The sequence below is a fragment of the Talpa europaea genome, assembly GCF_964194135.1.
Source record: "Talpa europaea genome assembly, chromosome: 10".
Taxonomy (NCBI): domain Eukaryota; kingdom Metazoa; phylum Chordata; class Mammalia; order Eulipotyphla; family Talpidae; genus Talpa; species Talpa europaea.
In genome coordinates, this window is record NC_140077.1 from 22056127 (window position 1) to 22080347 (window position 24221).

Here is a 24221-nt window from a genome sequence, read left to right on the forward strand (position 1 = left end):
GCCTCTCTTCAGCTAAGGCAGGAGGACCCCCGAAGAGGGCTGGGTGCAGTCGGTGCCCCTGAGGGCTGCTGTCGAGGCCCCAACCCTGTGGGTCTCCTGCCCTCTGGGTAGACACGCGGGGGGCGGCCACCCGACGGCTGGGGTCAGAGCTCGCAGGGTCAGAACGCTGCTCGCAGCCGCGGCGGCCGCCAGGGGCGGGGCTCGAACCTGCGGGGCGGGAGGGCGGGCGCCGGGCTCCCCGGGCGCGGGCGGTCACGTGGGTGGTCGCGTGGTGCACCCGGAAGCGCGCTGCTGGGCCGGGCCGGCGGGGCGTGTTGTGCGGCTGCGGGTACGTGGGTCTCCCCGACGGTCGGCGCATCGCCGGGCGGCCCCCTCGGTGGGGGCGGGGCTGCCTGGGGGACCCCGCGGGCCCTCCCGGAAGTGCCTCCCCGACCTGGGCCGCACCCGCCGCTGCACCTCTCGCGGCCGAAGCCTCTGCTTCCACGGAGGAGGGCGGGTGCCCTCCGCCTGGGGCAGCTGTGAGGTTGGGGTGCCTGGGGGGTGAAACAGCATAAACTCTTGCGGGCGGCGCAAACTGGAAGGTTGGGGGCCGGGGGGAGCCCCGCAGCGTGAACTGCTCTCTCGCGCTGTGGGACTCCCACCCCAGGGTCCTCGGGCCCAGCAGCGACAAGGCCAAGGCTCCAAGGGGGTGGGCCCCCAAGACCGAGCTGCTGGGAGGAGCGGCAGCCACGGGGAGCCTCCTTGCTGACATGGTGGTGCTGGCATCCTTTCCTCGGAAAGAGGTGAAAATGGGCGCATGGGGGGCCCCCAGGTGGCCCCATCTGCAGCTCCACGGGAGTCCCGGGTTCCCTCTTACAGCAGGGTGAAGGCGTGGGGACATCAGAAATGATACTAAGGCAGGTTCGCTTTTCAATAGGTATTTGGAATATAAAAAGTAGAACCTGAGCTCCAGTAAAAAGCATTTTCCTGGGACTGTGGCCTTGAAGCCGCCATGTAGTGATCATCAGTGCTAGATGCTGGGACCCTACCCACCCCACTTGCCTCCCACTCGCTTACATTTTTGCTTTCCTAATTCAGCTAAAGCTGTGTATTGACCTTGCCCTTAATCATCAAAATATGAGTGATTCTGGAACGAGTTTAGTTTGTCCTCTTGCTTGAAGACAGGACGCTGAGTGATAGTAACTCCCTAGCACCACTATGTAAGAAAGCGGAGCTTGCTAGGAGGATGCTTCCTAGTGACTGAGACTCTCCCTGGTGGCTGCAGGAAGGTGGAACAGAGATCTCTTCCCCGAAGGCCAAAGCTAGAGCCAGATCTCCACAGCCTTTTGGGCTTGCTTTACTGCTGTTCATTGCCTCTTCCCAGGATACCCCCTCTCCTCTCACTGGGGCTGCTTCTCATCCAGGGGTACCGTGCTGTCTCCCCACATACAGCCCCTCACATTCTCCTGGGGTTGCCAGGAGAATTTGCTGACCACACTGTGGCTCTGAGTCACCCACAGTGAAAGGAAAATGTTGGAAGGAATGAATGTTTGTGAGCCCCATGTCCAGAGGGATGGGTGGGATAGAGGACTCTCGGCAGGTCGTGTCTATGGGAAGTGTGCTCTGAGCAGAGACCTTGGCCCGCTTGGTCATCCCCAGCCTGTCCACTTGCAGGAACCAGCAGTATTCAGGACAAGAGCCTCTGCCTGTGCTCACAACCTCTCTGTTTTAATCATTTGCAGAAACCAGGATGTTAAGCTGCTTTCCGATGAGTTGGTCACCGAGACTGTCTACTGCAGCCCTTTCTGAACCTCTCTCTGTCTGGAAGCCCCGCTGTGATCCTTGCCAAGGTAGACGATCCTGCCTGCGGGGGGCCGAGGGAGGCAGGCAGCACCACTCTGAAGTGGTGGGAGGCAGGCAGTGGACAGAGCTCTCCCAAGCTCTGAAGAGCCCTCTCGCCCTCTCTCTCTGCCCAGCCCTACACCCTGATGTCATTGTGCCTGTTCTCTGTCCTCCCTTGCTTCCAGGCTGGTCATTAGGCCTGTTAAATCTCTAAGCTCTATCTCGACTAACAAGCTGGTCACATAGGGAGCCCTGAGGAGTGACTGCGTCCAGGCCCTCGAGATGCCTTGATCCCATGGAGGGAACTGGACACCCACTCACGAGTCATAGCAGAGTCCCCGTCATGTCCAGCTCACAGACGGCAGGACCCTATCTGTGTGGCACATGGAGGGACAGGAGAGGACCTTAAACCCCTGCTGCTTACACTTTTGATTTCCTAATTCAGCTGGTCCCAGGGCTCCGGCATCACCAGGCTGGTCAGACAGCCCTTACCTGAGGGCTGAGGGGATTAGTGGCTTGCTGTATCCCAGGGGCCAGGCACAGACTACCAGTTGTGAATAAGAAATCATATTTTGCATAATCCAGCATGAATATGTGTGGCATAGCAGGTAGGTGTCTTGGGCATAGCAGGCCCAAGACACCAGTGGCGGCAACAGCGGCACGTAGATGTGGGAAAGAGTCGCAGACAGTCAGCAGCCTGTTCTCAGACAAGGAGGAACTTGAGTGAGAGTTCTGTGATGCTGAATCAACTCCTCATGGGCTTTGAAATTGTGCTTGACTTGAGAAGAAAGACCTCTCGAGGCTGCCCAGAGCAGGGGCCGCTAGCGGCTCCCCATTCCAGATGTGACACTGACTGTCTGCCGGGAGCCTGACTGTGCAGCTGACGAGCATGTCCAGACCAAGAACTGGATCCTTCCTTCTGGACTTGATGCTGGGGGGAAGGATGGGATAACATGGGGCAGAACCCCAGTATTGGCATCAGACACTCCAGTATCATCATCAGACAGGCCTGGGTTTAGAGCCCAGTGTCCTACTCTGTAAATGGGAGTAACTGAAGACCCCTGCTTTATCCGGTTGTTATGAGGCCTCAAGGAAACTACATCAGGAAGACCCTGGTGGAGGATCCTGGCACGCAGTGAAAGCTCCATAGGTGTCTGCGGCATGAGATCCTGGGCGTTTCTCAGGCTGAGCCTATGGGTTTGGGGGCTGGGAGGTGACCTTGATCTTGCTTCTCCCAGCAGATGAAGTGCGTCTTGGTGGCCACGGAGAGTGCGGAGGTCCTCTTCTACTGGACAGACAAGGAGTTTGAAGAGAGTCTGCGACTAAAGTTTAGCCCAACAGAGAATGTGGGAGAAAAGGTGAGTGCAGGGAGGAGGGATGGACAGGGAGCCAGGAAGCAGGAACCCCTGTTTTCTCCCCTCCTGGTCCAGCCTGAGGAGTTAACATGGGGGTGGTCAGTGTCCCTGACACCCTCTGGGCATTCTCCTTGATGCAGTGACCTTACCCCACCCCAGTAGGGCTCGCTGGCCTAAAGGAGGGCGGGAGGGGGAAGTAGAATTTTGATCACACAGCAGAGCAACCCAGTGTCAGGTGTCGTTGGGTTCTTGACCTTAAAAATTTTAGCATAAGTTTAATGTTAATTTTTATTTTTTTATTTTATTTTTTTTTAAAGATTTATTTATTTATTTATACAAGCACTGGGTACAGTCAGAAGCACGGGAGGGTGAGAGAATTCTCCAGAGCCAGAGCGGGGAGCAGAGCAGGCAGAAGGACCGAAGTACACTGCTGAGGGGAGCAGCGGGCGGCAGGAGAGGTCTGCGCGCCATGTGGGACCCTCCTCCGGTGGCCGGGGAGCAGCCGGGGATCGAACCGGCGCCGCAGAGGCTGCGGGCAGCTTCGCAACCCAGCGCTCAACCACTGCGCCACCGGGGGGGCCCTAATGTTAATTTTTAAAACAGACTAAGTGTAATTGACTTGCTGTAAATGCCCCCAAATAATAATATAATCAATCACACCAGTAAAAAATGGGCAAAAGACTTAAACAGACATTTCATTTAAAAAGGTATAAGAGTGACAAAGAAGTTTCGAGTTTCTTTATATAATTGGATGCAGGCACTTTAGTAGATTTCTGTTTTGCAGGTTCCTTCCTTTCTTTCTGTTCTTATTATTGCATCCTCTTAACAGTATCTTGCAAAAAGCAGTTTTTTAACTTTGACAACTCCAGTTTATTTATTTTTTGCTTTTATGGATGATGCTTTTGGGGTCATGGCTACAAATTCTTTGCCCAACTGAAGATCACAAAGTTTTCCCTGTATTAGCTTCTGAACATTTTCTAGATACAGGTTTTTACATCAGGTCAAGTGATCCATTTAGAATATTTTGTATATGGTGTCAAGTATAGATTAAAACACTTTTTTTCTCTTGCATGTGGATATCAGTTTAACACTTTAATATTACAACTCAGAGAGTTGTCATTTTCACTTACACAGCTCCTAGTCTACATTTTAAAGGAGTAATTTGTTCCAAAAACCCTTTCCAGATTAATTTTGGATTAAATATCATGTTGGGGATGCTGTAGAGGGGGTCCTTGCATTCCTGCAGCAGCGTGCACTGGTAGCCTTTCCCTGCCCCTCCTGCTGTCTCAGGCCTCGTCCTCTGCTGAGCCAGCTTTGTTTCAGCTGGCTGTGACCTCGGCACCACAGATATCCTTGTCATGGTCTTTAAGAATAAAACAATGTATGAGAGATCGTGGACATTAAAGTTATTTTATTTTGAACTAGAAACTTACTGTTTTTGGCAGTTAGTACCTATAACTTTTAAATTAAGGATTTTGTATGTGTCTCAGTTCTTGAGCTATCATAATTTCAACGAGGTCAGATAAAGAAGCAAATTGATAGTATTTCTCTTCCTTTTTATTGAGAACCTGGCAAAGGGACAAGCTGATTTTTCAGTTCCTAGATGGCTAATGTTGAGTAAAAAAGTCTTTAAAGTTTTACTTTCTATGTATACAGCACTTTTTTCCTGATCCTATAAATAACATGAATTAATTGTAGGAAATTTGGAAATACAGAGAAGTAGCTTTTAAATGACCCATAATTCAGCTATGCAGAGCTACTACCTCTTTAATATACTGTCTTTGGGTCTTTATCTTTTATATACAATTGGGGTCATACCACACATACAGTTTTATTTCCTATTTTTTTCTTTTCGTTACATCAAAAGCATTATTCCAGTATGTTGAATAGCTTCTAAAGCATACATCTTAATGGCAGCATTATGTTCTAGGATATATGAATAAATATAGCATCATTTCTTTAACCATTTCCCCAGTAATGCTGGGCATGTGTGTTGCTTTTTGTTTACTAAAACTACAGAGTAGGGCCATGTAGGGAACATTTGTACTTGATCCTATCCTATGTCCTATCCCATGTCTCATTATTTCCGTGGGAGCAGTTCCTAAAAACAGGAACATCAAATCAAAGGCCTTTCCAAGGTATGATATCACCTTATAATTCTACCTAGTAATAGGACAATGTCCCTTACACTCTACCTACACCAGATAGCCTCTTGTGCCCCACCAAGAAAAATTCTTACTACACCTGTAGAAAAAGCTAAATTTAAAGATATTAAAATATATATACAGCTTCAATTTTAAGTGACTTATTAATATAACTTGCTTGTGACAGTTCAAGACGATTGTGGTATGTGAATAATTCAGCAGATGTTGGCCTTTGTGGAGGGATATTCGTTCAACAGAGAATGAGGACCTACTGTGTGCCAGCCTCCCTGAGTAGAGAAGGGAGCACAGCAGCACGTCGTGCACTCAGGGAATTTAGAGTCTCAAGAGGGACAATATACAGTGAACTCAGCAGCAAACAAATAATCCCTGAGTGCAGGGAGCCGCTGTGGGGGTGGCCTCACAGTGGCCAGAGGAGGCGCCATCTGAGCCGGTCTAGGACTGTATTTTAATGCTGCACGTATTTTAATGCTGCACTCGTATTTTAATGCTGCACGTTGCCCCTGGCTGATTGCCTAGTTCTCTTTTCAGGGCAAGGTCTTAACCCAGTTCCCTGCAGATTTCCCCAGTGCAGCTTCTGGCCTCCTCCATCATTCATTCGGGGCTCCTGAAATCAGTTCGGAGATGTCTCTCCTTTCCCTCCTTTCTTATCATTCCAGTGTTGAAAATTTGAGTTGGGTCCATTCCTCTGTCGTTATTCCCTTTTTATTCACATATTTTCAACAAATTTGTCCAGTTTCTTCTTGGTTTTGTTTTGTTCCTTATTTTGGAGGGAAGAGCGCGTGGGTGTGGGGAGAGATTGTGGAACCAGGACAAGTACAGAAACAGATACCTGGTCTGGAGGAGCCACTCACCAGCTCTCTCTCCAGAGGTACTGACCTTAACAGCGTTGACTGGAATATTTTTAGCTGCATTTTAAAATACAGAGCATTCCCAACTGGTTTTTTTTCCCCAACATTACATGGCATCAGAGGAATTTTCCATGTCATTGAAACACTCCGATATTTTAAGTGACTACATTCTTCCATCATCTAGATGTACTGTTGTTTGTTTAATGATTTCCCTGGTACTGGATGTTTACATTTTTCCCTGTGGTTGCTACTGTAGGTTTGGCTGCAGTGACCATCTCTGCTGTATCTTCGTCCTCTCCTCTGACTATGTTTCATTCTCTGGTGAAGGCTTATTGCAGCTGAGAGCATGAACTTTGGAACATGTAGCCACCTTCCTTAGAGCTGGCCACTAAATGCCCCAAACATTCTGTATACTATGGAAATGTAGCCTAATGCCTTATAGTTCCTTCTAGATTCGAAGTCTGACTGGCACAATCGGCTAAATGACTTTTCCCACCCTCCCGTGCTGGCCTCAAATGATGCAGACCCTGAAAGTGAGGATCTTGTCCACTCCTTTGTCCCCAATGTCTGTCATACTCTCAGCTGTGTTACTGTCTCCTCTGGCAGCTCCCCGCCCTGGAGGACCAGATCAGCACCCTCCTAGCCCCGGTCATCATCTCCTCCATGACCATGCTGGAGAAGCTCTCGGACACATACACGAGCTTCTCAACAGAAAACGATAACTACCTGTATGCCCTTCACCTGGTGAGTGTAGCCCCAGGACACAGGCTTCCCCACTCCACTCCAGAGGCCATTCCACAGGCCTCTCCCTTATGTGGCACTGTAGACTCCTCAAAAACCCCTGGGACCCGAGCCTCCCCTGGCTGTCCCCAGGGGCCAGGGCAGGTGATCCCTGACCTCAGGCTGCCACGCCCACAGTTCGGAGAATGCCTGTTCATCGCCATCAATGGGGACCACACAGAGAGTGAGGGGGACCTGCGCCGGAAGCTGTGTGTGCTCAAGCACCTGTTCGAGGTGCACTTCGGGCTGGTTACGGTAGACAGCCATCTCATCCGAAAAGAGTGAGTCCTCGGCACTGTCTTTCTGTGTCCTTTCTTAGACCCCCCGGAGCCCCAGCAGTGAGCACCCAGCCTCTGGGAAGCTGCCATCCACACCCTGCCCTGGCTGGGCCCCTGGGTCTGAGGAGCAGAGCTCAAAAGAATCTTGGCCTCTCATCTAACCCCCTGGATTTAAATAACTTGCCCATGGCCATCCAGCTGGTAGTGGCAGTGCCCAGCCTAGAATTCAGAGCTCTGGACCCCCAGTCGAGTGCTCTTTCCAGTTCTCCATCTGTCCTTACCAGCCTAGTCTGAGCTGGTCCTGCCCTGCTTCTCAAAACTTCAGAGTCTCCCTCCAGAAAAGATGGACGCCTGAGTGCACACACACAACCTTGTGAGCGTTTTCTGAGGGGGTCAGACCTGCAAGCCTAACTCTGGGTCCACAAAGAGTCCACGAAAGAGAATGGTGGTGAGAGCATACATCTGGGTGGGAGGAACCCTGGGGGAAGCGCTGAGGTGAAAGGTGGACCCAGAAGAGAGAAGTTCATGGCGGGGACTCTGGACTCTCAGATATGGGTTGGGGAGTGGCAAGATTTGAAACTGTGAATCCTTAGAAATTTTACACATCTAGGACACTTTCCACATTAGTTAACAAATGTCATCTTACAAATCATTCTGGCCCAGTCAGGCCACAGTTTCAGTGGCAGATGCTGCAGGTAGTGGGTGCCTGAGACACAAACTGTATTTACTGATGCTGAGTTTGTCAGCATTCAAGATGACTGCAATCCTTATGTGACTCTGATGTAAGGAAAAACCAGCATCATGGCCTGTAGCAGACTGTAGAAACTCAAGGTGCCTTCCTGGGCCTCTTGCTGGCTTCGTGTCATAGGTCTGTGTGAGGGACATTCAGAGTGAAGCAGTTTGCTCAGGCACGTGGATCCTGACTCCGTGCCCACCCCACTCCACTTCTCTGCACAGGGGGGCACAGCCCAGCCTGGCCCCTGTGTGCTCTGGCCATGTGTCGTGAATTTGCCCAGCTCTGACAGTGATCTTGGACATTGGGGATGACCAGCTTTGTCATGGCTTCTTCCACCCTTTCCACCCAGGCTGCGGCCCCCAGACCTGGAGCAGCGCGTGCAGGTGTGGGAGCACTTCCAGAGCCTGCTGTGGACCTACAGCCACCTGCAGGAGCAGGAACAGTGTTTCGCTGTGGAGGTAACTGCTGGGTGTGGGAGCCCAAGGGCCATGGAAGTGCCAGGTCAAAGGGGCCATCAGCTTTAAGGTCATGTATTGACCCTAATAAGCAAGGGCACAGACCCTTAAACTCATGCATTTAGAGAGTTGTGCTTTCTGGTTACATGGCAGGTTGGCTATTCTGATGGGCCTCCCTCAATAAAACAGATAGATCCTGGATAAAACAGTCTCACGCAGTTTTTGGACACATTATAAATTATGGGAATCTCTGAAGATTATACCTTCTCCTCCAAAACATGTTAAACTGAAACTAGAATGGAAAAAAATGACAAATAAGCAGGAGGAGCTAAAGGCACAGTTGCCTTAGTACAAATGATGATAGCAGCACACCAGGCAGGAAGCTAAGCCTCAGGACAGCAGCAGCACAAGGGAGCTGAGGCATCAGGGAGGCAGTTGTCAGTAGCACTTCCTGGTGCCCTGTATCGGCACACATGAGTTCTCTCTAGATCTGTGGTTCTCACGCTTGGGTGTGCCTCACTGGAGGGCTGGGTAGGTGCAGCTGTCTGGGCCTCACCCTCAGTTTCTCCTTCATTTGGAGAGAGAGATTTGGAGACTCAAGATTTTGCATTTCTAACAAGTTTCTAGGTGATGTTGATTATACTGGTCTTGAACTGCAGTTTGAAAATCACTGCTTTTGAGAAAGAAGAGCAAATGAATAGAAGCTCACAATTTAAGGTCAGATGCACAAAAAAGTAAGCCATCATGAATGAGTCAGGGGAATCAGTCACCAACCTACCTAGATCCCAAGGAGTGATATATTGGCATTGTTAGGTATAAAATATAAAACAGCTATAAATATTTAAAGATTTAAAATCTAGAATACACACACAAAAGTAACAAAAGACTAAAAAAATGACCAGGCATATTTGAAACAAACCATCTAGATATTTTAGAAATGCAAAAATAATAGTTAAAATGAGAAACTCAAGGGATGGGTAAATAGTATCAGTATAGTTAAAAAGGGAATTAGTGAACTGGAAAATAGATCTGAAGGATTTCATTTCACACTCCCACTTGCTCCCTCTTCCAGTAAATGCTTAGTATCCATCATGAGCTGAGGTACGCCAGACCTAGTAGTACAGAGATGACTATAGACGGTCCCTGCCCTTGAGGGGAAATCAGCCACACAGATACATTAAAAAATACAGTTAAACTTCCTGGGTGCTGCCATGTTGGGTTTCTTATCAAAATCCATAGTGGCACAAAGGATGGAGTAGTTACTCTTTCTGGGGCAACAGGAAAGTCTTCTTGTAGGAAGTAATCTAATGCAATCAAGATAAAATCCAGACTCCTTTCAACCTCCCCAGGCCTATATGATATGCTGTCGGCTTGCCAACCCCAGCTTCATCTCATGCCTCTCTTGTCCTCACACTCAACACTGGCCACCTGGGGCTTCTTTTCATTTCAGCAGTATTTTATGTTTAGTTCTATTCAATGTGTTATGCATTAGCCCCCCTCACCCCGCCATTCAGCTTTTAAATACCTAAAAAGTAGTCCAAAGTATGTTGTGCTGGACACTGGATTTTGTTGACTTACTACAAAAAAGGGAATATCAAGTAGTCCACTAATAATGCTTTTATATTGTGTTAAAATTATATTTTAAATATATTAGGTAAAATAAATGATCAAAATTCAGTTTTACCATTTTACTTTTTTAATGTAGTTCCTATAAAATCTTACATTATGTATAAGGTTGCCTTGTATTTCAGTTGGACAGCAGTGCTCCAGACTCTCCCCACCTCAGGACCTTTGCATATGCTCTGTCCTTAACTGGCAGCAGTCTCATCGTCCCTCTTTCTCTGGCAGACTTTCTTATTCTTCAGGTATCAGTTTAAGGGTCACCTCTTCAAGGACATTTTCTTTGAACACCTTACCCAAATAGGTCTCTGCTTTATTTTCTAGTTCAGTACCATGTATTTCCTACTCAGCACTGATTCTATCTCTTCCTTTGCATATCTATCACATGGCCTGGAGTCTAGTGACCAGACTGTAAGCCGCAGGAAGGCAGGGACTGTGCTAGCCTGGGTATCCTTGTTCCCAAGTATCTGGCATGTAGTATTTGTTCAGTTTGGACTTTGTGCTCACCAGCCAGAGCAGGAGAGGTTGTGGGTAACGTGGCTTCTTCTCCCTGCCCACCATGGCCAGGCTGTAGAGCGGCTTCATCACCCCCAGCTCTGTGAGCTATGCATCGAGGCACTGGAGCGGCACGTCGTGTCGGTCATCAACTCCAGCCCCAGGCGGGCTGGCGAGGAGGTCCTGCACGCCTTCTTGCTTGTGCACTCCAAGCTGTTGGCCTTCTACTCCAGGTGAGCTGCGGTCACCTGGGCCCCCACTCTCGCCCACTCTCGTTCCCTCCACCTCGCAGGCCAGCAAACCTTCAAGACCCATCTCCTCCACGAAACTCAGATTTTACCATTCTCATGCCCTCAGCTCACTCCCTCCTCTGAACTATTTCTTCCTGAATTTAGAACTTCCTGATATGCTATTACTGGTCCCTGGTGGTTTTCCCACCCGCAGTTTCTTTTTCTAACATAACCAAGTTTTATTTTAAAAATTGATGAGTCAGTTAATTTTATGTATACCTTAACCTTCTGCAAAAAGAATTGAGTCAAGAAATGCATGACAAAAATGTATTACATTGTTTCCTGAATTAAAAAAATGAAGTCAGCTGGCATATTCACAAGCTCTTTGAGGACAGGGACCGCGCTCTGCCCTCCCTTGGCCTACCTGCCCGTCCTCTGCCACCTGCAGGTGCTGGGCACTCCGGCACATGCTGATGGGCCTCCGCTCCCCTCCATAGCCACAGCGCCAGTGCCCTGCGCCCAGCTGACCTCCTCACCCTCGTGCTCCTGGTTCAGGACCTCTACCCCAGCCAGAGCGTGCCAGAGGACGAGGACACACAGGTCTGGGCAGCTCTGGGCAGCAGGAGGGTGGTGGGCGGGCTGCTTGGGGCAGTGTGGTTTCCTTGTGGCAGATCAGGGCATGACTTTCTTCCTGTTGCTTTCAGGTGTAAGGGGGATTCTAGAATGCCTGTGTTTAGTGGATGTAAAGTGCAGATTTTTTAAATCAGTCCCAGCTTCACCGTTTAGTTATATAAGCCCGGCAAATACTTGACCCCCTGAGTCTCCATCCCCTTGTCTATGCTGTGGGATGCCCACAGCAGCCCCTATGAGGGCCGTGAAGAGGAATAAAAGAGATAGTTCACCTGGAATTCCAGCAGTGCCTGGGCGTGTGAACACTCAATGCTGGCTGCCACTCTTGCTGAGGGTTTATCATCAGTGGGGTGGTGATGGTGGTTTGGAAGCTGGTGTTGGAATTTTCAGGAATTTCAGTGGCTCTGGAAAAAGACTGGACCACCTAGAATTGGAACAACTCTGAAAACGAGGAAGCACTCCCAGGGCTGTGCTGTGGGGCAGGCCCACTTGCCCTCTGCTCTGAGGCCTGTGCCACCACGTGCTGGAGGTTGAGGCCCGGTCGAGCGCCGCCTCCAGACAGGTCTCTGACTTGTGTCTGTTGCAGGCTTCCCCGCGGAGGCCCCAGAGCAGCCAGAACATCCCCGTGCAGCAGGCCTGGAACACCTGTTCCAGGGGCCCGACCAGAAGGAGCTCTGCAGGGACCGTATGTGCAGGAGCCAAGGCCAGAGGGAGGGCCTGCTGGGACAATAGCGCCGAGCCCTCTTCATCCTCTCAGGAGACAGACAGTGTCTCCCTCCCTGAGGAGTACTTCACGCCTGCTGCTTCCCCAGGGGAATGTTCAGGTAAGACCCAAGAAAGGAACAAGAGGCAGATGTCAATTAGGGCACCTCTCTGGGGTTCATTGGAACCTCACACCTAGTAAGGCACAGACCCCAAGTTCCTAGAGCACAGGATTCAGTCTCCTACTCCCTCCCACTCTATCCTTGCATTAAGAATCAAACAATTCCTAAAGCACCTCATGACAGGTTGATTTCATTTTGAAATCTATCTCTTATGTGTGTATTCTCTGCCTTCTCTTTTTTTGTAATTAATAAGTAACTGAGTAATTAAAATTAAGTAAGAATCATTTGAATTCAAGAACAGTGATTTAAAATGTAAGTGTTCAGTCTATAGTTTGTGCCTTACCTGTTTTTCCAAAGTGTATGGGCCAGCAATAAAAAGAAACTAAAAGTGTTCAAAATGTTATTAATAAAATAGAAAAAGACCAGCTTGCTTAGAGAAAACCCCAATCCAGACTGATGTTTCCCTGGGGCACTACTTTTCTCCCAGAAGTTCTTGGGAAGAAGATGACTCACCTCATCTGGTGGAAGAAAGAAGGCCTGGGTTTCAGGAGAAGAAACTTCCCAGGAACTGGGTTTTGAAAGGAGTTTACTGTATTAGCTTCCTGAAATCAACGGTCCTCAATCCTGGTTACACACTTAAGTTACCTGGGTCGTACCAGCCAGGCCCATTAAACTGTAGTCTGCAGGCTGGGGCTCCTGCGTGAATACTTCTAGAAATTTCCCCGGTGAATCCAAGTGGGAACCACTATTATCGCTTTACCCCTGGCTGCAAGGGGGGCTCATGTGGGGATCTTTAAAAACTCAAAGCCGGGCCTGTGCTTGCAGTGTGGACTTGTCTGGGCTGTGCCAGGGCATCAGGATTTTCAGAAGGTCTCGTGAAGCCACTGGGTTAGATGACTGCACCCCCAGACATCGCGCACGAGTTCCTAAGTTCGCGTATGCTGCGTGTTTTCAGCGCTGGTGTCCATTGCTGTCCCCAGTTTTCTAAGCCCCCGGAGCCTGCACACACTGAGATGCACCACTCTAGGCTGACCGCTGAAGTTTGTCTCTTTCTTCTTGCTGCTCCTCCCCCATCCATCACCTGCCTCCTGGTCCCTTTCTCTCAGGGATTGTCTTCTTATGCCTCAGAGCTGTAAATAATGTCATTCCTCAGTGCATGCAACTCACAGCTTACAAATGGCTTGAGTTGCTTTCATCCATTTGTAAACCAGGTAGTTGAAACCTAGGAACAGACTTCCCCTGAGTAAATGATTATAAATTATAGTTATTTGCGTTGGAATATAAGAGGGTGGGGCCTCCCTGGTGGCGCAGCGGGTTGGGCACATGGCTCTGTGAGGGTGTCCGCAGCCTCTGCAGCGTGGGTTTGATTCCGTGCTGGCCAGGGAGATACCCACATGGCAAGGCAGACCTCTCCTGTCGTTCCCGTTGTTCCCCTCAGCAGTGCTTTCAGTCCGTCTGCCTGTTCTGCTCCCTGCTCTGTCTCTGGTGAGTCCTCTTACTCTCTCATGTCTCTGGCCTGTACCCCAGCTATTTTATAAAAAAAAAAATTAAAAAAGAAATATAAGAGGGAACACTATTATTACAAACATCATATTTCAAATATGGACTGGGTTCAGTAGGATTTTGTAAGTTGTGCTAGGAGGGGAGTCTAGCTCAATTTGCAGCATGTAGTAGGTGCTCAGTAAGGTTTGCTGATTAACTAAATGAATGGGGAGCTGTAACTGGTGTCTACTGCCTCCTAGTGAAGAGGCATCACTGTAGCCAGGCCTGAAGGACTAGAGAGGGCAGAATCAAGGAGGGAATTGAGGCAACCAAAGGCTATGACCCCCTCGCCGTTGCCAAGTGCTTCCTCTGGCATTTGCCAACTCTGGGGGCGTTTCTTTTTCCCAGGCCCCAGTTGCTTTATCCCTGGTAGCACAGTTTGCTCTGCATGTCTGCCCAGCCAATCTTGAGATGAAAGGGGCATGCTGGCACAGGCCACACTGAGTTTCCTGGCCTTGCTAGGTGCTGTGAACTGCTAGGCTGGGCCATCTCTGCTTCACCCCTGCAGACATACAGATAAAATGTTATTTAACAGTTCCCATTATTTATGTTACGTTATTACCCAATGCCTGCAGGTAACATCATCTGGCTAGAAGAGGGCACCCCACCCAGTGATGCTCCCCAGGTCCAAGTGAGTTTCTTCTGGGAAGAAGGGGGTTCATTGCAGTGAACACTGGGATGCAGGTGTCTCCTCCTGGTAACTCCGCCAGCCCCAGCCTGCCTTCTGCCACCCTGGCCTGGCTGGGGCAAGGGACAGAGCTCAATCCAGAGGTGGGGTGGGCGCAGGGAGTGTTTAGTAAAGGGTGCCTTGCCCTCCCCACTCCCCCAGACACTGGGCCTCAACTCCTGAGAAATCCCCACCACCCTCAGTGGTCTTTAATGTTAAATGAGAAAGTAAATACATTCCTTGTAGAAAAAATTGAGAAATACAGAAGTATGGAAAAGGGAAAATTCACTCTCAGCCCCACCCCCAAATGTTAACTGCTGAGTTTTTTGAGTGTTTCCTTCTAGTGTTCCCTTTGATTTTATATGCTTATATGCATGCATGTTATTTTCCTTCCCCAGATTTGAATCCTAATGTCCTCCATTGTGCTTTTTTCCATGAAGCATTTTCCATTTGCTGAGCTCTCCTCAGGAGTGCTGTCAGGTGGAAGCTCCCAATTTACACATACTATGGTTTATTTTACCAAATCCCCAGAACAACTAGGACCTCTGTATCTGGTTGTTGTTTTCTTAGGACCTGAGTAACGTCCTTACTGACACAGTCCTGGGGTCCTCTGTAGCTATTTCTGAGTCCTCTGCTCCCTGACTCGGGCCCTCTGTAAGGCTGAGTCCTACCCTGAACTCCAGGCAGGAAGGCCAAGAAACAGCTGAGTGAGACCCACAGCCGCAGCCCTGCCAGGGCAGCCTCCGCAGCGCAGTTGTTCAGAACTAGGGTTTGTTGGAGCTAAAAAGGTTTATCCCTCATGGTTCACAGGGAGCATAGCGATTGAGCATCCATGGGTGGATCCAACACAGGGAGGAGGTCAGACGACTCCTCTCCAGCCCCCTTCTGCTCTTGGCTCCTCTCCCTCCACAGGTAGCCGAGGACTCCCTCGAGACGCTGATGCCTTGCTCCCCAGCACCTTCCAGCCCCCGACGCATCTTCCTGGATGCCATTGTGAAGGAGACCTACTGTCCTATGGTACCCCATACCATGTACTGCCTGCCCTTGTGGCCTGGCATCAACATGGTGCTCCTGACCAAGGTAGGCAAGCCCCCGGGAGGCCCCAGCCAGGATGCCTTCCCTGTAGGCTGCCCCTCTGACTCTTCCCTGCTCTTCCCCCTTTAGTGCCCCAGCACACCCCTGGCCCTGATGCTGTACCAGCTGCTGGATGGGTTTTCCCTCCTGGAGAAGAAGCTCAAGGAGGGGCAGGAGGCTGGGAGCTCCCTGCGGTCCCACCCGCTCATGGGGGACCTGCGCCAGAGGATGGACAAGTTTGTCAAGAATCGAAACGGGCAAGAGATTCAGGTGAGAACTGGGTCCCAGGTACTCCCAGAAAGGGGCTCACAGGCGGAGGGCCACGGGCTCTGGGCCCTGCTCTGCCAGAGGCTTGTGATCCTGTGCCCCCATTTTGAAATGACAGCAGACGCCTACAGCAGCACTTTACATTTTCAGAACATTTTTAAGTGAACTTGGCAGAACACGAATTATGATTCCCATTTTTTAGACCAGGAAACTAGGCTTAGATCTTGACTTTGCCGAGATGATGCAGCTGGTGAGTCAGAGCCTGACTTGGGGTGGGGGGTGGGGGTTTGGAGGGTGATAGTTCAGGAGGAGACAGTCGGGAGCCTGTCTTGGGAGGGGTGTGTCACCTGGGATTAAGCCACTGGTGGGACAAGGGTCTGTTTGAGGAACTGAGATTCAGTTGTGGCTGGAGCGTGTGTTGGTCTGAAAATGACCGAAGAGGGCAGAGCAAGTAGCTGAACCCCAGACCCAGACAGACACAGATCTTGGCATCTTGCAGTGAGTCCTTTGAGAGTGCAGGTCTCCTCCATTAAGGAGCTCTGCTGGGCCCTCCTCAGCACCAGGGCCCTGCCTGTGCCTCCCCCACATCCCCACGAGATGCTCACTTGCCACAATAACATTAGCTTCTCTGTCTGCGCCTGGCTAGGCAGTGCACTCTGTATGTGACACATAAAAATTGCTCTTTAATTATGCCTGCTGAGCGAGTGGGATATGGTGGAGAGCCAGGGGCCCTGCCAGAGAGTCCGGCTTTGGCAGTGCACAGGCAGATGCATGCTGAGCCGAAGTGCTGGCCCCCGAGAGCTGGCATGCCCTCACAGAGGGCATGTGGCCCTCACAGGGCCCTGTGTCTGAAGGGTCTCTGGGGCCCTTGTTGTGGGATTATTGCTAGGGAGCCCACCTGTCACCTGTCCTCCTTTTTTCTTCCAGAGCACCTGGCTGGAGTTCAAGACCAAGGCCTTCTCCAAAAGTGAACCAGGATCTTCCTGGGAGTGAGTGGTGGGCTCTGAGGACAAAGGGGAGTTGCTGGGACTGGGGGTCTGTTTCCCAAAGAGACCAAGTATCCTCCAGGCTAAGAGGGAGAAAATGCTATGGAAGGTGCTGGTGAGTGCAGAGGGGGTCCTGGGAGAGCCCAGCGCAGCCAGCCGGTCCTGAGAGAGACTGGGAAGAGGAGAGGTAGAGGTGGAGATCCAGGGGGAGCGCCAAGCCCAAGAAGGTAAAACCTGCCAGGAGAAAGGCCTGGATTCCTGCCCAGCCTCAGCACTGACTCCCTGTGACCTTGAGAAGTCACTTCTCATTTATTGGTAAAATAACCGATGAGGTTGGAGCAGAGTCCTTGGCAAGATTTCATCCCAAGTATGTGTAGCCTGGGGTTGGGGGAACCAGGGAACCCCGTCCCCCACCCCGAGCTGGATGAGGGCGACATTGTGCCGCCTCTGCCATCTGTGTGGTCAGGAGCAGGGGCGGCCCTCGGGACGACACCCTCTCCTAGGGCCCTTTCCCGCAGTGACACTGTTGCCTCCCGGTGCCCAGGCTGCTCCAGGTGTGCAGGAAGGTGAAGCGGCAGCTCTGCACCGTCTACCGCCTCAGCTTCCTGGTCACGGCTCCAGGCCAGGGAGGCCCCCAGCTGCCGCAGCCCTTGCAGGACCAGGTCCAGATGCTCATGCAGTAAGTTCGGCCGTGGTCCCTCGGTCCCCCGAGGGCGAGCAGGGGCGCACCTCACCGCACCCTTCCTCCTTGGCAGAGAGAAGCTGATGGACTGGAAGGACTTTCTGTTGGTGAAGAGTAGGAGGAACATCACCATGGTGTCATATCCTGATGCCCGGCCCCTGAGTCTGCTGGTCTCCTCTACACCGCAGCTCTGGGGAGGGAGAGTGCATATTCCACTGCCCCAGATCCTCGTCTCTCAAGAAAAAGCATAGGGATAGTGTCCCGTTGCCTCATCTGTAGACGTGCTCCAGGCTAAATTTTCAGAAATCCCTGTGGCCCAAGGCTATTTCATGAAGCCTAAGAGCTTCCAGCCCCTCCGGGGGAGGTGCAGGCTTATCCCTGTGTAAAAACCGTGTCTAAGGCTCCTTTGACACTTCTGTTATGGAGCACTAATTTTTTCCAATCCTGACTGGCCCCGGAACTTTACATGAGGTAGCTGTTTCTTTATTAATACCTCCCATTGGTCAGGATCTGGCCTCCCGAGATTTTGTGTTCAGTGCACAGGCGGGAGAGTGGACAGAGCCACCAGCCACCATACCTCTGTGGTGTCTGTCCCCCTCTTAAATGAGAACCTTCCGTGGGACCCTCTCACGGTGCGGTATAGAGATGAACAGTCACGGCGAGGTGCATGGGCAGGCAGTGGGCTCGGCTGTCCCTTAACTTCGTAGCTCTGTTCACTCCAGCCTCATCGTGTGAGTGATCTAAACTCACCCCTCATGAAAATGATAGAACGTGGACTTACCAAGCTCCTGTTGGCTCCAGGACCCCCATGTTAAATGTGTGGGTGTCAGGCGTCCATTGTACTTGCATCTGTGAATTTTTATGGGTTGGAGGTACTGGAGGTAAAAAGATCAGAGAAAAGGGGATCCTTACAGAGCTGGCTGAAGTGGGAGCCGGTGGGGAGGGGAGTGGCAGGCCAGGCCCCTGGCGCCACTGCTGGGCTGTGCTGGAAGCCAGGGGAGGGCAGACTAGTCCCCGCCCTGGTTCCTGGCTTGCCCTTCACCTTAACTCCAGCCTTCACCTACCTCGAAGACTTCCCAGGCTTGGTACACTTCATCTTTGTGGACCGCACGACCGGCCAGATGGTGGCCCCTTCCCTCAGCAGCAGTGAAAGGACCTCCTCGGAGCTGGGCAAGGGGCCTCTGGCCACCTTTGTCAAAAACAAGGTAACCACAGGGCCTCCCTGGTGGCGCAAGGGGTTAAGCACAGCACTATGAAGCAATCCGTAAGCCTCTACAGCACAAGTTCGATCCCCTGGCCAGCCAGGGAGCAACCCACATGGAGCAGCAGACCTCTCCTGTCTCACCCACTGCTCCTCTCAGCAGTGTATGTATTTCAGTCAATCTGCCTGTTCTGCTCCCCATTCTGTCTCTGGTGAATCCTCTCACCCCCGCATCTCTGGCCTGTACCCCAGCTCGTGTATGCATCAATAAATAAATCTTTAAAAAAAAAAAAAAAAAGGTAACCACTGCCGGGCCTAACACCGTGCCTGGCATAAATACGTATCAGTGTTTGTTAAATTAATTAAAAAGGAAAGAAGAAACTCAAGTTTAATCAATTTGGGTGTCAGAATTTAAAACTAGGTGGTTTCTACCAAGGAAACATTCTCTGGAAGTTCTGTTCTTATGAACTGACTCTTAACTCACATACTGGTAGAGATGTGCATTTATAGACTGTACATAGATATGTATCTATTATAATATGTATAGCATATATATACTATAGCATGTAACATTTATACAAGACTGAAATTAGTATTATTTATTTATTTATTTATTTATGCCAGCAGTGGGTACAGTCAGAAGCACAGAAGCGCGGGAAAGTGAGAGAATTCGCCAGAGCGGGGAGCAGAGCAGGCAGAAAGACCAAAGTACACTGCTGAGGGGAGCAGTGGGCGGCAGGAGAGGTCTGCGCGCCATGTGGAACCCTCACCGGTGGCCGGGGAACGAACTGGCGCTGCAGAGGCTGTGGGCAGCTTCACAGCCCAGCGCTCAACCGCTGCGCCACCAGGGAAGGCCCACAAGACTGAAGTTTTTAGTTAGTATAGTAATATAGTATATCAATATAGTCTATGTGTTTATTTGTGTGTATGTGTGTGTGGGAATTTTGTTTAAATCAAGTGTATCAGGATGGCTAAATAAATTGATGACGGAGCCCAATGTTGGAGGCTCGACGCTGCCTCTCACTAGCTGTGTGTCCTGGGGGTTATTTCATCTAGTTTCACTTTCCTCATCTATAAATGAGGGTAATAATAATAATAATAATATGTCTGTAAAAAGAGGATAATGATGCCCCAGGATGGTTATAAACATGACAAATGCAAGAGCTGATGCATGTAAAATAGTTAGCACAGCACACGGCACAGAACACAGACGTCACTGAGCGTTCCCTGGCACTGCCCACATTTCATCTTCGCCCCTCTCTCCCAACATAGCTGGATGATCTGAGCACATTTGTTTTTATTGTTTGTTTTTCTGTGCAGTTTTTTGTAGTTGAGATCATTCTGTATCTGCATTTGTGCTTACCACATTTTCGCTTCCCTTTATATCTGATGCATTTCCTCGTGTCATTAATTCTTTATCAACATGATTTTTAACAGCTCCACAGCACTCCATCATGTGAACATAACATAATTTACTTCACCATTTCCCCAATGTTGAACATTTAGATTGTTTTTAGGCTTTTGCTATTATAAATAATTCCACAGCGCACACCTTTGTGCATACATCTTTGTCTCTATCTCTGATTGTTTTCACAATATGGATTCCCAGAAATGGAATTACTAAGTCAGATGGGAGGAATGTTTTTAAGGTTATTGATAACATGTTGTCAAATTGCACTCCTGAAAAATGCAGGAAATCCATGTGTTTGTTTGCATATTTAATTAGACCTTACACTGGTCAGGTTTAGAGAGAGTCACGTGAGCCTTCCATAGCTGGTTGGTGCGAGTGCTCGTCTTGTGCTTTTCCTGCCCTGGGAGCCAGGGAGCCAGGCAGACCCTGCCACCCTCCCCCAGGCAGTTCATATGGAGCCCCTGAAGTAGGCAAGAGAATACTGGGGAGGGGATCATCCTGGGTGACATCTCCAGGATGTCACCCCTGGAGCAGAGGATATGCGGGCTCAGGGCATGGGCACGACCACAGCCCTCCAGTGCCTTTCTGGTTAGTGGTTCTGGCCTCGCAGGGACGTCCTGGTCTGTGGGTGGCCATCCACAGCAGGAGAAGTTCCAGCAACCACACCCTCATCTCCTAGAGGGTTGATTGGCAGTGTCCTTGGCTTTTTCCTGGCCACCATGATCCATTTACTGCTTTATGTCTTGTGTGTATACTAAAGTCATATAAACTGGCTTATGTCTGTATCATCACAGTAACTACGAAGGGGTCATCTGTCCATACATCCTTCCAAGAAGGATTTATTATTGAGCTCCTCCACTGAGTGACGGCCATACCTGGCACTGAGGAAGGAGATCAGGAGGGACTGCCTTCAAGGAGCACTTCCCGCAGCCCCTCCCCATGCTTTCCTTCCAGAGGCGAGAACCTGTGCTGTGACCCTGCCCTGGGACAGGGTGGCCTGGAGCCCCTCTGATGAGCTGTGTCCCCTGTCCCTAGGTCTGGTCTCTGATCTGGCTGGCGCGCAGGTACCTGCAGAAGGGCTACACCTCACTGCTCTTCCGCGACGGGGACTTCTACTGCTCCTACTTCCTGTGGTTTGAGAACGAGCTGGTGGGTATGCCTGGGCCGGCCTGCACCATCCCCAGCACTTCCCTTCTGTTACTCCCTGGCTCCTCTCTTCTGAACTGTGTGCACTCCATCTCCTTGCCTCTCCCAGCCCTGGTGGAGCTGACAGTTAAGCACAGCTGCTTGGGACCCAGAACTCAGAGGCCCTGTTTTCACATGGACTCTCTGACCCCCTGCACTCAGCCATCTGAAAAACTCCTGCCACATTCAAGGCGGTGTCCAGATAATGAGTGAGCAGATGGTCCTGTGTCTCGGTGCTCACATCACATGTTTCCTTGGTGGCTCCTCAGCATCACCAGCTGCTCTTAGGAAGAGGGGTGCACGTCATCCCCATGCAGACGCAGAAAAAGTGAGGCCCAAAGCAACCAGCCAGTCTGGGAGGCTGTCGACCTGGCCTGGGCCTCGTGCCTGCTGGGCTCTCTCCCTTTCTCTGGACCTCCCTGCTGCCACCACATAAGCCAGTTGTGAGACTTGATTGTGGCTATAGGCGTGTGTGTCTCTCTGCTCTCTGGCACACCCCCTCTTGTTCCTCGTTCCTAATTTTCTCTTTTCCCTTCACTTATCACCTGAATTCAGTTGTTATTCCAGCTTCCTTAAGTTCATTCCTTCCACCCCTTACATTCCCCTGTCTTTTCCCCATTCACTCCCTGCCCTCCCTCTGCCCTGGGCAATGAGCCCCCCTCCACACCACGAGTCCACAACCAGTCCCTCCCCCTGCGCAGTGCAGTTGCCGGGATCTCACCACTGCTCTCACATGACTGTCCATACAATCTGGGTACACCAGTTGCGGGGGGGGGTCACTGACCCCATTTTACAGGTGGGGACATTTTGCCCTGGAGACCAAACCCCAGAGCTAAGCCCACATGGTCCTAAGGAATCCAGGACCCAGGCCCAGCGCTCCTGGCCATAGGCACCCGCCCTTGCTCAGTGACCCCTCGGAAGACTCCTGCACGTGTGTGACCTTTTCTTTAGCTTCCCGGGCTTCCAGTGCTTGGCTGCCCACTCCACCACACACAAGGGCAGTAGCTGAAGAAGAGACCAGCTGGGCAGGCTGGCTGCCTCTTGCCCTGTGCCCGCCCATGCCACTGCCAAGCCCCCTCTTCACCTGCAGGTGGCCACATGGTGCTCCCACGAGCATTTATAGCCCGTGACCACCTGACTCACAGTAGGAGCCCAGTGGATATTCCTGCCTCTCCACCTCCTGCCCTGGGACTCCCTGCTGCTTTCAAAACAGAGACTTGGGCTTTTTAATAATGCTTTGGTCTTCGCGCCACCTCCCAGCTCTGGCCACCAGTCACCCTCCCAGCAGCCCTCCTGAGCGCGTGGCCATTACTGACCCAGCTCCATGTATTGGGGCCTGTGTATACGTCACCTCTGCCGCCATTGGGCACTGGTTGTTTGAAGTAGGACTACGTGGTCCATGCGTTTTTCTAATCTCACCTGAGCCAGGTCTTGAACCCGGTGCGTGTGATTCATGTTCTGCCCACTCACACCCACCACCTTGCCGTTCACCACCCCCTTCTCCTTCCTCAGGGGCATAAACTCCAGATAATCGAGGTTCCTGTCCTTTCTGATGACTCAGTTCCCGTTGGCATCCTGGGCAGGGACTACTACAGGTAATGCTGGGTCAGAGGCTATTGGGAGCAGTGGGTGCACAGATGTAGGGTCTAAAGTGCCCCCCCAAGCTAAACACCCTCCTCTGTCAGAGCTCCTCACAGCCCCACGCGTGTTCAGTGAGAGGAAGCAAGTGGAGAGCACCTGGGGCTTCTGACCAGCTTCCTGTTGGCATGCTCCTGGTGCTCTTGGCAGCTTTGCAAACAGATGTCTGCGGAGCCCCAGGAGAGCTTCCTGCTGGCACTGTCACATCCCTCAGCTCCCTGCCCCTGGAGTGAGAGCCCATAGGGAGGGGCCGTGGCAGCCTAGGACTGAGCCCTGTGAGGTTAGGTTAAGAGGGACAAGGAAGCCTTCACTGATGAGGTGCCAGCACCTAGTGAGGTGACCGAGCACTTGCTCGCTGTCCGGTGAGGGCCTGGCTTTGGGAGGTGTGCCGTGACTCCACTTCTGAATCCTGTCCTCCTTTTGTTCCTCTAGGAAGCTCCTGCGCTGTTACAGCAAGGGCCACCCAGCCGAGGCCGTGAAGTGCCATGAGCTGCTGGCCCTCCACCTGTCTGTTGTCCCCACAGACGTGCTAGTGCAGCAGGTCGGGGAGCTGGCCCAGCGCCTATGGGAGGCCTCCCGCGTGCCTTTGATCTAGAATGGGACCCTACACCCACTGCACAGATTGTCTGTGCCCCTGGTTCTTCAGAACCACCCTGCCTGAGTATCCCCACAGCAAGAGTCTCCTCCCATCCATGGTGGCCACGTGAAGTCGGGACAGGTCTCCAGCTCCACCTACCAGCCTCCGCACTGGCAATGAGCCAACCCCAGTTCTTCCCTCTGGAGGAGAGCGAGGTCAGGACTTCCCTTGATCTCCTGTTAACACAGTGTACTGTCAGGTCAGCCCCTTTCAGAGCTGCCTCTCTGTTGTCCCCAGGACACAGGGAGGAATTCCCTGGGGTCTGCCTGCTGTTCTCAAAGTGGAACAAGAGCTCCCGCAAACCTTTTCCCTCCCCAAATAAAATGTGCTGTCGCCTAGATTTGGATTCCAGTGAGCAGGTTTTCTAAACTGCAAACCCGTTTCCTGTCATTAAGAACAACAGCACCTACCTGGCAAGGAGGATGTGAGGGCTGCGGACACATGGCGAGGGCTCACTGAATGCTGGCTGTGCTTATTGTCTCTCCCTGGCACACACACCCGGGCTGCTGGACCTTCTTGCTGCAGTAAGCCCCTGCGGAGTCCTGGCCTCCCCACGGCTCCTGACCCAAGTTCACAAGGGCCACTGGATCCAGTGGATCCCAGGCTCTGAGGTTTAAGAGGGTTCCCAGCGGTCCCAGTGTGCCCTAGACCCTGCCTCCTGCACCCCTGCAAACTAGAAGCTCCTAACCAGAAC

At 51.3% G+C, this 24221-nt stretch overlaps 1 protein-coding gene across 1 annotated transcript; it reads left to right on the forward strand.

Annotated features, from left to right (window-relative positions):
* Positions 1-3062: 3062 nt before the first annotated feature.
* On the forward strand, positions 3063-23485 carry HPS1 (HPS1 biogenesis of lysosomal organelles complex 3 subunit 1; the record flags this gene model as incomplete). Its single annotated transcript, XM_084245874.1, is given in 19 exon segments — positions 3063-3179; positions 6796-6933; positions 7108-7250; positions 8333-8441; positions 10626-10786; positions 11281-11383; positions 12000-12098; positions 12171-12237; positions 14355-14410; positions 15359-15526; positions 15611-15790; positions 16715-16776; positions 17318-17452; positions 17529-17589; position 18509; positions 18512-18660; positions 21103-21216; positions 22765-22847; positions 23323-23485. Coding segments are annotated over 19 exon segments (2109 nt in total).
* Positions 23486-24221: the final 736 nt, after the last annotated feature.